General features: G+C 41.0%; 1 protein-coding gene across 2 annotated transcripts in view; it reads left to right on the plus strand.

The window, feature by feature from the left end:
* Positions 1-238: 238 nt before the first annotated feature.
* CCNY (cyclin Y) overlaps positions 239-13,790 on the plus strand; it is a 120,028-nt gene continuing 106,476 nt past the window's right edge. The window contains exon 1 of one of the 2 annotated variants that reach the window (XM_005518677.3): positions 239-546. In XM_005518677.3, coding sequence (XP_005518734.1) covers positions 393-546 — 154 coding nt within the window. In that variant the 5' untranslated portion in view covers positions 239-392. The remainder of the gene's footprint in view (positions 547-13,790) is intronic. The other variant, XM_088061172.1, reaches the window with a different exon arrangement.

Genomic DNA, 13,790 nt, shown 5'->3' on the forward strand with positions numbered 1-13,790 from the left:
CGGCTACTGCTGCTGCTGCTGCTGCGGTGTCGCTGCCGCGGAGGCTGCGACGCTGCCGCGTGGGTGCGTGCGCGGAGCGGGCCCGGCGGCTGCGCGGGGGCGGGGGAGGATGGGGCAGGGCCCCGGCGGGCCCCGCGCTGCCCGCCCGCGGAGGAGGGCGGCTTAGCTGCCGCAGCCCACGCCGGCGGGCCGCGCTGCGGGGCCGCCTCCGCGGATGAGCCGCCGGGGGGATCCGCCGGCGAGTGCAGCCGCAGGGCGCCGCAGCCACCGCCTCCTCCCCCGCCGCCGCTCCCTCTCGTCGCCGCTGCCGCCCATGGCTTCCCGCCGCCCCCGCTGACCGGCCGCCCCTCGCCTCCTCCCGAGCCGGGCCGGGCCGGGGCCGGGCAGAGAAGATGGGGAACACCACGTCCTGCTGCGTCTCCTCCAGCCCCAAGCTGCGCCGGAATGCCCACTCTCGGCTGGAGTCCTACCGCCCCGAGGCCGAGCTGAGCCGGGAGGACACGGGCTGCAACCTGCAGCACATCAGCGACCGGGAGAACATCGACGGTGAGCGCGGGCGGGCGCCCCCGGGGGGTCCCCCATCCTTTCCCCTCCCCTCCGCTCCCTGTGGCGGTCACGGCTCTGCCCCGGCGCCCACGGCTCTGCCCCGGCGGGCACGGCTCTGCCCCGGCGGGCACGGCTCTGCCCCGGCGGGCACGGCTCTGCCCCGGCGGGCACGGCTCTGCCCCGGCGGGCACGGCTCTGCCCCGGCGGGCACGGCTCTGCCCCGGCGGGCACGGCTCTGCCCCGGCGCTCCCCCGCGGGTGGGGCCGGGCTGGCCGGTCCCGCTGCCCCGGCACCGTGTCCCTCCTGACCGCTGTGGACGGTGCTGGTCCCCGTGCCCGCCCCCGCGGGGCTCTCGGGAATGCCGCGGTACATTCCGCCTCCAGAGCTGCTCCTGTCCCCGGGGAGAGCTGTGCGGGACCCTTCTAGCGGGGGCTGGGAGCATCCTGGCGCCGCGCCGCATTCTCTGGCAGGGTGCAGTTTTCCGGCCCCGGGTCTGAGCTACCGAGACCCTTCGCGTTTCAGAGTGTCATGAGGTGACATTACGGGCAGTCCGGGGCAGGGACACCCGGGGCTCAGCCGTGGCCCAGGGGAGCGTCCCTCGTCCTTGGCAGGGCTGGCTGTGCCGAGCTCACGTCACCTGCCGGGATGTCACCTGCCAGGCCTCTGCAGGGGTGAGCGTTTAAAGGACAAACCCTGCCAGCGATAAAAGTGGGAGAAATGTTTCCCATGACAACCTTCTCTTCCAGAGACTTTTTCTTCCGTTACTGTCATGATGAGGCACGGTGCTCATCATGAGTACTGCCCTGCCCTCTCTGTCTCTGCAGTGATATTAAAAAAGCCATGTTCCTGTTGGTTTAGTCGTGACTGAATGTGGTGCCATTCACGCTGGCCAGAACACAGCTTTATTTTAAAGATGTGGGTTTAGTTAATCTACACATGTAATTTAGTTTTTGATTAGCTGAAGTATTTAGTCCTAAAACTTTACTTGCTAAAAGGTCAGCTATCTCATGGGTTTGTTCACATGAACTGCTTTTGGTAGAAAGCCAAAAAGAAGGACTTTGGTGCCCTTCGGTTTGCCTTGCATGTTTTTTTCACAGTTTATTAGATTGTGATTTTAGTGCAGAATTCAATGTTCAGTCACTTCTTGACACTGGTAAAGTTATAAAGCCCATGGAAGCATATAGGTACCCTCAATGATTTCCTTTAGTGAGGTGCATTCTAGAAATAGGAATGTTTTTCAGATGTCTTTGCTACATGCAGCTGAAAATTTGAGTGTAACAGGATCAGTAGGTGGAAAAAAATACATAATGGTCTGATCTGAGAAAGCCAGAGAGATGAAAGAACCAATTGTTGATCTGTGAATGATTAATTCTCCCAGCATCAGTAGTGTACAGTTTAGCAGGATGCAGCTCTCAATGATGGTACGGATTTCTCCATCTATAACAACATAGGCTGCAGTAAAGTTTTTGGTCAGAGATGTGTGGGTTTTGTGCCTTGTTCTCAGTATGCTTTTTTTTTTTTTTTACTATGGATGGGAAGAAAGGCTTTGATGGAAGTACTAAGTACATGTGTACTTGTTAAAATGTGCATACAATGCAGATAAGTTCTTGCATCTTAGTAGTTATTTGCAAAAAAACCCCAGAAGAACTTTATTGGTTGGTTGTTTAATTTGTTGGGTCAAGGTACATGTGTATTCTGTCTCTGTTCTCCTTTTAACCGTGGCATGTGTCAAGTATAGAGTTGTAACCTGTTGTTAGAACACAGAAAATACGTCATGCATTATTTATTTTTACCTTCTATTGGTTTTCATCTGGGGCCATTGTCAGTGCAATGCCACAGTTTCAAATGGGCAAGTTGTCCTCAAATTTGAAAACAGCTATGGGTTTCCTTTTTATGCTTTACTCTACTCTTGACCCTTTTTATGGATAGAGTCTGACAAGTTTTCACTGGGGAGACTGATGGGTGATAGATGTCCGTACATTCAAAACAACTGGACAGACTTGGGTAAAATAACTTTCTGAAGTGTGCTTTGTTGCAGGTCTGTTACCCTGGAGTCATGCTCACTGACGGTCTCTTGGTTAAAGATGATGACTGAGTATTAAATGTGATAGGATGATTATTTCTGAAATTTTATTTTGTATTAGACTAGCTATTATGTTTCTGTTGTTGGATTCTTTGAAATTATATGGCATGCAGATGTTTATGGATGAGACATTGGGGTGCAAAAAACCCTTCACAGTAGAGAACTCTGAGTTTTACCATTTTAGAATGAAAGAACAATAGTCTGGTTATCTGTGTTGTGAAGAGAGAATGCTGGATGTTTATTCCTTAGTGTTCCTGCAAGTCATAAGGTCTCTCAAACTGGTAGTGTTTCCAAATGTGCTTTTTTTTTTCCTTTTTTTTTTTTTTTAATTAAATAAATTATGACAAAGACTAATGCAGTGAAAGGAAACTTTTTTGACACTTCAGATTTATTTCTCACTGTTCTTCAAGTGAGAACCTTTCCATCCTGCTGGGGTATATGTGTCAGTGACTGGTCTCAAAGTGCAAGTTCATGTCTCTAACAGGCGTTTACTTTGTCACTGGTACTTTTAGGAACTGTAAAAATCATGTCATGCAGTGTCTTAGTTACTGTGTTTTGTGTGGAAGTTGTTTTCATGCTCATATTGATGGAAATTCAGGAAACATTTTCTTTTTTGAAGTGGGTAAAACTGCTTGAATAGAACCTTTAAATCAGCTGTGGGCTATTTTAAGCTATTTTAAGCTTTTAAGAGATGCATGGTTTTCACTGTTGCAGGCCCTGTGTCTGGTAGTATGAGAGGGAGAAAAATAGGGAAGGATGTCAAATCTCAAAGAGTGATTTAACTGTAAATTTTAGTACTAGTGGAACTATTTGACTTTTGCCTGTCTTATGTACTTCATAAGAAAATTCTTGCCAAATCTGCCTTCAAAATCATGCTTTTGGATTCTCTAATTCAGGTTCCATGTCCAATCCACTAGTAGTTTTTCAGATAACAGGTGGAGAAATTATTTTCCAGTAGGAATTGGTTTTATAACAAAATGCCTCTACATCACTGGTACTTTGCCAGGAAAATCTCAATTTCTGTAATATTTTACAACTGTTTATAAATTGGTATCTGAAAGAGAAGGGGAAAGTTGAATTTACTTCTCTTCCTCTTTTTTATTCCCCTCAAATTTCTAAGAAGGTAGTGGACTTCTACAAAAATCCACACATGCAAAATTGCTTCTCTGAATATTGTGCAGTCACCAGAATGCTTTGTTTATGTTTGTTTCTGAATTCTTTTTTTTTGTTATTTTATTGTTAGTTTGTACAGGCCCATGATAATGAAGAACACCTAACAGATATTTAATATTTTAGTCTTTTGAGGAAGAGTAAGAGGGTAACTGTAACATACAGTAACATACAAAACATTCTGGTTTTGATAATTTTTTGCTTAGGGTGAGCTTCCACATTTTTCAGAGCTTGATATTTAGAAATTTATGAAAATTGTGGCAGTGAATTCAAAACTTGTAGATTCCTATATCTATCTGCCATCAAGACCTTCCTTTGCAGCAGTTAATGGTAGCCAAATGCAGAAATAGTTGAGTCCTCTATGTGCCAGATTCTGCATCTCTTTGGATGCAAACTTTTGCCTGTGCAAGCCGTGTAAGCACCTTGGTGTAGGCACCGTGTAAGTCCTCACTGGCTGGGCTGGCCATAGCCTGGACTCTGTTACTCTTTACATCAGCAAGTCACAACCACAGCCACTGGTGGCTTAACTTGGGAAAAGGCAACGTGCTCGGGTGTGGTTCCTCTGTTTGAAGCATGATTTCTACAGTCAGCTTTTCAAGTATGGAGCTGTAGTGAGGCGGTGAAAGGGAACGTCTTACCACAAGTATGGTGATGTGAAGCAAAGCTGATACCGTACAAAGAAATTGGCCAAAAGGCTGTACTTGAAACAGAGAATAGATGGAGAGCTCCTTGGCTATTTCAAGAGAAGGTGGTTCTTAACCATCAGCCTCTCCCCTTTTTTCCCCTTCACCCCACAAAAATCAGATTTTTTTTTTTCCCCACTTTGTAAACTTCTGCTAATGTCACTAGGTCATGCATTCATAGCTCAGATAATGTCCTGTGCAACTGTGCATCACTGAAAAATCTTTTCAGCCCTTTTCATGATGGATCAATCATGTTAATTTTTTTGCTACATAATGCACAGGCTCCTAAGAATGGACTGCTTTTTAAAAAGCCATTTATTTGTTCATTTATGTATTTTTTTTTCCTCCATCTTCTTGGATCTCTCATAAAGAGTGTCTCTGACATGGGATTAGTTAGTATTTGTATATTTGTTGTCTGCTGGGTTTTGTAAGAATTACAAGATTTTAGCAAAAAAAGAAGGAAGTTTTAAAATGTCTGCCCCATATACCTAATGGAATTTTGCTGAAAGGGAATGCCAGTGTTTGCAAGAGCTAGGGCATGATGGGTTGCACATTGTGAAGGAACTGACCTACTTCACAAAGTCAAGACATAAGCATTTCAGAAGCAAATTAAACATCTAGTGTACTGCACACAGGCATTCCTGCTAAAAAAAAGGATTGTGAAAGGATAGCCCTTCCTTAAAAACAAAGTTTATTTGGTTTACAGAAAATTCTCTTTCAAAAAATGTTCTTGTTCCCTTAGCCAGAACTCCAGCACAGAGGTGATCTATGTGATCGTTTTCAGTACTACTGTTTAGGTATTTGACATTATTTACCTAAGCATTTGTCAAGGGTCATGTATCAAGGTACCCCTGTATTCTGATGCATCAAAAAATGAAAAATGCAGTCTGCTGTGGCCTACATTGGTGAACCTAGGCCTATATTGCACCTTGCTAATGATACCTCCTGCACAGATTTCTTTTCCCTTCTGTTATCAGCCGAGGCTGGTTATTCTGTCTGTGCCCTGCTTCTCCTAAGAGACACTATTGTGTTGTACAAGGCCTTCCTAAAATCTCATTTTTACATTGTTCATACCAAAACAATAAATTTACACACTGTATGAAGTTGGTATTTTCATATTTAGCTGCAGAAGCTTTCAGAGGCACACATAGTAAGACTAGTCATATTTGAACTTGCCTCTAAGAAATTTTATTAGTGCACCACCATGTGATTAATATTTTCTTTGAAAGTTAGTTACACAATCTTGTCTGGGTAAATACTTGAAACAGAAGGACAAAACTTAAAGTTAGAGGTCTCAGAAAATGGAAGGACCACTGTATTTTGAGTTGTTTTGGGTATTTTTGGATTTATATTTGGATTTTTTTTCCTTGGATTTTGTAATAAGAATAATGTATTTAAAAGGAATGAAAACCTCTTCACTGCGTGGTCATAGCTGGTTTACCTAATTTTATGTGCTTGCTGAAGGTTTTTCAGACTTCCAGGGTATGTTTACTGCATCTTCAGGCCTTTCTCAGGTCATGATAGAAAACCAGTTGTGGTGGGACACCATCCAACAGCTTACTGATGTTGTGAATGCCTTTTTCTAGCTGCTCTGTGCTGTGTATCCTGGGGCTGTAAGGGGAATGAGTGAGCAATGTCTAGCACTACCTGATGGCTGTCCTTGTCCTTGTCCTGCCATCCTTCCTTCTTTAACATCTTTGTAAGAATATGAAATACACTTTATATATATAAAGCTTTTCTCTGAACTTTCCATGTAGAAATGAATCAACATTACTTTTGCTTCTTTTCCATTCCTTGTAAGTTGGATAAATAGAATTTTTAAAATTTATTAATTTTCTATGTGCATTCTGACATATGGAGTAATCTTTTTCACCTCATTCTGCAGAATATTTAATATATGTGCCATACCTCTATGAAATGTATGTGAAGAGCTAGTAAGCATTAATAAATCTTGTAAGTCTAGAACTATGGATGGACTAGATGGACTATTCCAAGCAGTATGCAGAGATGGTGCCTTCACTGGAGTAGTTATTATTTCCTCTGTATCTTCTGTAAGAAGAGCCAGCAGTTTGTAAGGAGTTTTATCTCCTCACAAACCAACTTTAAAAGCAAATATTCCAGAACTGCTGAAATGGGCTGTTGGGATGTTCATTTCCTGAGCTGAAACTTTTTGCAGAAGTTGACCCAAGTTCAGAGAGCTCAACCTAAACTAGCTTTTGCTGCTGATTTGTATGCCCCATATGCCACTGTAACCCATCCCCTCAGCTGGTGCAGTAGGAGCACCGCCAGCTCTTGTGGCTCTTCTGGGAGGACTGGTTTTAAATTTGGAGTGTTCATTAGCCTGAACTGGCTAGAGAAAGAACTTAGTCTTCAGGCTAAAGCTCCTACTTCTAATCCTTAACTAATATAGAAGCTGGCTAAAGAGATTGGCATTATTGGAAAATTACTAATGAAAACTGATTGGAGAATTTGCACTAAATCCTGGTTTTCTCCTCTTTTGTTTTAATTTGTTTGTTTCCCTTTCTCATCATGCCTGTAACATTTTGGGCCTGCAGATTGGAATTTTTTTTTAGATCATTCAGCTAAGACAAGATTCTCAGATTATCAAGAGTCACAATTTCCATGAAACTGTGTTAGAATCATATAATATTCTGAGTTGGAAGGGACCCACAAGGATCACTGAAGTCCAACTCCTATTTATTTAGTTCTCTTTATTTCTTTGGAAATGAATACTGTTTCTTTTAAGTCAAGTTAATGCTGTAATCATGTTGCTGAAATACCTTTGCTGTGCCATCAATAGGTGGTTTGCACTGCAAAACTTGTGCCCTCCTCCTGTAGCTTATGGTAGTTTGAACAAAATGTATCAATAAAATACATATTTTTTGTGCTGTGAGTGGGATTTTATTACTGTCTTTGTTAGTGTGAAAATGTTGTAGAAAAACTGCAATAATTGAGTGCTCAGACAAGGTTATGGAATAGAGCTAATCCCAAGATTAAAAGTGAATTTTCATCTACCTTGTGTAATATTTCCTATGCTCTTTTCTACCATGATTCTTAGTGCGAGAGTCTGCACTGTGCTATCATTTTCACTGCAATAGGAAGAGTCAGCCTTCAACTACTGACTCGTAATTGTTTCTTAAATAAAACTCCACCCAGCCTTAGCTGAAAAAGTTGTATCTCAGACATTTTGCTTGCTTACTTTTTTTTTTTTTTATCTGTGAAATGATTCTTATACAGCTGTGGCTGGGATCCAGAAGATATCAGATGGGAAGTGAAAGTATTTACTTTCAACAGTATTGAAACCAATATGAGAGCGTGTTGAAATTTTAAAATATTATTTTCTTTGCTGTGTTGGTATTTCATTAAGAGTGAGAATTGATGAGTTATTCCTGCATCTGAAAGTTAGATTATAAGGAGACAAAAGTTACAGAAGATACAGAGTACTCCAGGGCTTTGTAAAGTCAGGCTACACAAAGTGATGTGATAAAGGTGCAGTGCTACTAAATGAAGATGCAAGACTTGATGTTACAGGGATTCTTTTCTAGATTCAGAATTGGATCCAGAATTTAGAGCTACTGGCATGCTTAAAATTGTTTCTGTTTTGCATTTAATCCCCACACATCAGTATTCTGGGAAGCTTCTTGTTGCCATGTTGTTATTTGTTTTATGACATCTCAAGGAACGCTTCCAACTGAAAAAGAAACTTATTACCATCTTTGTTCCTGAAAAAATACGTTCATTTCAGATATTGAAAGTAGTACTGCATGGGAAAGAAACCATGCTTGGTCAGCAAAGATGTTTTGCATTACTGTCCTACACTTTTTCACTCCTATGCAAGCTGTCTATGCAGGGGATTATTTAGGAATTGTCAGTAGATGAGGCTGTGTATGTGAAATAACTGGCAGTAGTTATGCTTCTGTGCTATTTATCAATAGTTCCATTTTACAGTTAAGTATATGGTGGTTTCTTTATCCTCCTTCCTGACCTTCTTATGGAAGAACATTGCATTAGATTAGAAGATCCAAAGTTTGGGAATTGTAGCTGATCCTGAACACAGCAGACCATGCTTCCCTGCTTTTACTAAAAAGCTTGAAAACTTTCAGGCTGTGGTCAGTGGGCTTTTCAAGCAGTAATTACATCTCTGAAGTACTTGGTGAGCTGTGTTGTGCTGTAAAGTGATGCAAGTGATCTAAAGACCTTGAAGAAGGTCTTTCAACATTTGAAATGAATTAGATCTCTTCATTCCTAGACTCATTCTAGGAGTTATAGATCTCATCTGTCTTTCTAGCTTGAAAAAAGTTGTCTCCATGTTATATATGCAGTTTTCATTCAGTAAACTGTAGTCTTACACCAATTTGGTGTGGGTCTTCCCCTACTTCCTCCTCTTCAAAGAATGCTGTTAGAATAACCAGTGTGAAGTACAGGTTGGAAAAAGAAGTAGTTACAATTGAGAACATGCAGATAATCTTAAAAGAAATTTTGATTTCCAGACGGTTGGTTTGCTTATTATAGAACTGCAGTCTCCTTATACAGAACACAGTCTGTGTGTTTGGGAGATAGAACCACAGCTATTCGGAACTGAGATCTTTAAAATCTCTTTTTATTCATGTTTGTTTTTGTTTTCTCTTTGTTTTGGAGAACTTTGAAGGACTCGTTTTGTTTTTATTAATTAAGTTTATGAAACATACAACTGAAATCAACATAATTAAAATTCATAAGTCCAGTGGCAGAATATTTTGCCTAACAATTTATAGCATTATTCTGCTTTGTTTGTAATTAGGGAAAAAACAGTTTCAGATTTTATTGGAAAGAATTTTATTTCTAGTTGCTGGCAAAGTTTCAACTGCTGCTATAGTCAGAATCTTAAATATATTGGATCTCCAAACTCAGTAAAATCTGTTGAGGATGATCTTTAATGTGAAATTCTCTGCACTATTCACTATCACTTTTAAAATAAAGATTGTAATTAACCACTTGACGCAGTTGTTCATACATGTGGTTTGAAATCGCAGTGTTTCCATTTTTAAATAGTAATCAATGACTGATTTATTTACATTTGAAGTGAACAGTTCCTGAGAAGAGATTCTGAAATTAGGATACATGAGCTTTTTTCTGGTTAGTATTATGATACTTCTTGTTTAAATCATATGCAGGAGATTTCAAAGTTCAGATGGTAAAATAAACATCAAGGTAAAATCCAGTTTCACAAGTGAACAACAAGATCTTTTGCATGTGCCTCTTCTCTGAGCTGTCAGTCCCACCTGATGCTCCCTGGGAATGCACAGCTCTCAGTGGCACTTCCCTCTTGGAGCTGGTTGTTGTGACAATTCCTAGCTGGCAGGAATCCATATGCATTTATTCAGTCAGTGGAGGCTGAAAGTGTGTGAAGAGTTTGGAAGTGCAATTGTGTTTTAAGCTTTCAAATCACACTTTGTGCAGCTAAATGTCCTTCTTTCTTCTATGATGATTCACTTGGGATAAGTGTCTAGAATGCTGCTTTGTCAATATACATATTAATATATATATATTCTCAATATATATACTACTCTCTCTGTGTCAGACATAGAAATTGGAATTATAATTTTCTGGGGGGTTTTCTGTACTTTTTCATGGGATTAGGTACAGGAAGGATTCCTGTAACAGATGGTACTGGAGATCAAATCTGTGATAAAAAGAGTAAGAAGTAAGAGAGATTTAACTGTTTGCTTCATGGAGAATAAGAAACCAATACTCCATTTGAAAGCTAAAGGAAACAAGAAAATAATTTAAAATTCCATATATAAGCAGTGCTTCAAATTTTAAGTCTAGAAACTGGTTTCCCCTGGGCAAAAATGGATATTTAAGTGAAGGGGACAGTGCCAAGTTAAATTGGACTGGAAATTAATGTTTTATGAAAAGTAAGCTCTTGACATTAAGTCACATTTCTTTAAAAAATATTATGGTAAAGAATTATTTTCGTAGCAAGTATTTGAGTTACAGTTCATGCAATCCAAACAATGAGGTTTTATATTACTACATGAGTACTTGAACTTATATTGTACAAGTGCTCTCATATTTTCACATATCTGGTTGTGGGGTTTTTTGTTGCTTTTGTTTTTCTCCTTACTGCATGTTGTAGTTTTTAAATATAAATTTGCAGTTCAACAGCAGTGAAATTATGTATGATTGTGTGTAGAAAAGAGAGGAGAACTTAAGGAAGTGCTTCCGTAGTTCTTTTGTCTCTGATTTTGTGTTGATTATCTCAAAATGGGCTCCCATGGGTATACCAAAGTATTTGTTAGTGTAGGGGAAAAGCAAGTGTGTGCATACTGCCTCTGAGGGTGGTTATTGAGGTGAGGAAGGGCGCTGGCACTGTGACTGCTGCCGGCTGTTTGTGCTGCAGGGAAGGTGCTGGCACTGGGTGATCCCTGCGCCGAGGAAGGGTCCCTGTGTCCGAGTGTCCTCCTGCCCCTGCTGCCCGAGGTCAGCTCAGTGCCCGCTCTGGTGCTGGGATCATGGATAGCTGATGCAAACCCAGCGTGGTGTTTGTCCTTGGGATATCTGGGGGCTTCAGGAAGCTCTGGAAGCCAAGGCTAGGCCTCCAGGCTTTGGCAGAAGAGCAGGCTACAGTTAGGTAGCAGATTCTGCCCCCTGTTATTTTATTTTTGTGTGTGTGTGGTCTTGAATGAAAACTTTGTTCTTAAGATCTTAGGTTTAACAAACAAATTGGAATAATATTTTTAAAGTAAGAATTTAGTTTATTGTTTTTGGCATGTTGCTAGTACAATGGTAAAAGCAGCTTTGAGCTGAAAGATAAATGTATTTCTTTTTTGACCATTCTTCAATTTTGATTCTCCATTTTTATGATTCCTCTATCCTTGTTGCTTTACCAAGACTGTCTGATTTTTTATCTCCTTTCCCCTCTTCCCCTTTGTTCTATATCACTTTGTCATAATCTGCCTTAGTTGCCTCCTGCCTGTGCTCAGCCCAACCTTCTTCTGCCCACAACACACAGACATCCTGTCCCTGGTCTCATCTCCTCTTACTTGACCCCTTCTGTTTCGCAGCTCTTTTTGAGTGATGAGGAGTGTACAACAATTACAGTTTGTTCTAGAGCAGGGTCAGTGAAGATTCCAGGGTGGCACCATAACTGTCAACATTATTTTCAAAGCTCTGTATTATCTTACATCGTGTTTTCATTTCAACATTTGCTGCACATTCCTCCTTCCATCCCTCTCCTACATGTTTTACATGCAAGCAAATAGTCCTTGTTCTCATGGATTTGTGTGATGGTTATCCACAAATCGGTAAGATTTCTGTATTTCTGCACTGTCTTTGGACTTCCAAGTGCTATATCTTCCAATCTCTATAATTTTCTTCGTATCTTTTAGAGATGTGTGTTTTATGATGAATGTGTGTCTTGGATTACAGTTTGGGATTACAAATAAACCATCATGCATGAGTTGTAATTCTTAAAACAGGCTGTGAAGCTGTGTAGGTTTTTTCTTTTTAAAGAGTGGAATGCATATATACACTGCTTTCTTCTGAATAAAAAGCTGAAAAGAGAATTAGTTGGTAGGAGTCTTAAGATCTGCATTTCATGGAAGAAATTTTCTGGTAATTACCATCTTTGATACTCTGCCCATTATTCAGTGTCCAGCTGTATGTAAATCTTCTCTAACCATGTGTTTTTGCATTTCTTTCCTCATGCAAATGAAGACCCTTCTTGGTTTGTATTAGGGGACGCAAATTTGACTGATTGGCATGTCCTAATTGAAAGACGATCTCTTGCTGGAAAAATTTTTCTTCCTATTGAAGGAGTGGAAATGTGCTTGAGCTCAGCATTGCCCAGTGGGATCGGTGGCTGGCCTCTTCTGGCCAGGATTATCTGGCAGACCAGGTGGCACCCTGAGGGGCTGGCAGGGCAGGAAGGGCAGTTGTGCTGTCGTGTTGGGTTCCTGGAGTCCAGCCCAGTCCTGTCCTGCTGGGTAGTGGTGGAACCTAGAGGTCCCACTCTTGGGACCGTGTCTGGTACTCTTCCTTCTCTTGGTTTTGTTAGTTTGGGCTCTTGGCCACATGAAGGTTTTACTTTGTAGGTCAGAAGAGCTCTCTATCCCTGTTTTGTGGAAGTGTTTTGTAGAAGGCTGCGGAAATGGTCATGAGTGCTTGCTGGCCATGCCGTCATCTGCACCAGCAGTTCCTTCACACTGGCCATGCTGTGCAATCAAAGCTGGGGGAATGTCACATGCTAAGTCAGCAACTGTCAAATGTGGCTGTAGCTGTATAACTTGTCTCATTTATGCAATAAAAATTATATTTTATTGCAACTAGATTTCATAAAAATGTGCTGACTTGCTTGAGCCACTGCCAGTTCTTACATGGAGATTTTAATCCTGGTTTTCATTGAGGTAAAATAGCTTTGATGCAGGTATATCAGAAATAAGCTGTTACAGATAACTATCAAATGGGGGGTGGGATAAACCATGATGAAAATACTTTGGCAGGGATGCAGCAGTATACAATTAAGTGTGAAGCTTCAGTTCAGCAGCGCATGTAAACTGTATACTCAAGTGCATTGCTGGCTGTAAAACACTTATATTTGCAATGATACTAAAGCATCTAAGCTTGTTGTTATCACACAGTTAATTCTATGATAAATTTTCTAACCAGGGCTCATGTGAGAATAGCTCTTGTTGAAGTAATTCAGAATATGGAACTTGCTCTTGCAAGACTCTTAGTGTTCAGCAAGGCACTTGTTGAAAGAGGATATTGCGTATTCTAAATAGTCCTATTAGCTTCCTATTGCTTGCTGCAATTCTCTTTCCTCAAGTAACTAAGTTACTTTTTTCTTCATATCTGATAGAAAATAATAGGGCAAGTATACCCTGATAAAACTGTATTATTGATGTCTTCTAGAGAGTTGGTAATATCGACTTGGAACCTGGAAAATAAATTTTACCCAGGAACCTGTTTGATCTCTGGAAAGATCTCTGTGGCATCTTTCAAATAAGATTTGTCAATATTTACTTATTAATAGTTGTTATATATATTTACTTATTAATATATTATATATATTATTTTGAACCAAGACTTGGTTCAAAAAAGCAGTTTATGTTGCTGCTAAGTGGCATTACCTGTCTATCTTCCTATTTGGGTCTGGTGTTCTTTTTTCATGCTCTAAGTTTTTCTTCTGTCCTTCTCTTCTCTTTTGTCTTCTGTTTATCCCTTTTTGGCAGGGTTTATTATTTTGCCACAAGTAAGCTTTCTTATCATAGCAAGCTGAATTTAGTATCCAGGACTCAGTCATGATAGCAATTTTTGGTGCCATA

The sequence above is a fragment of the Pseudopodoces humilis genome, chromosome 1 (assembly GCF_049639895.1).
Source record: "Pseudopodoces humilis isolate 2021_Gansu_Grassland_sample_001 chromosome 1, ASM4963989v1, whole genome shotgun sequence".
In the NCBI taxonomy this organism is placed as follows: domain Eukaryota; kingdom Metazoa; phylum Chordata; class Aves; order Passeriformes; family Paridae; genus Pseudopodoces; species Pseudopodoces humilis.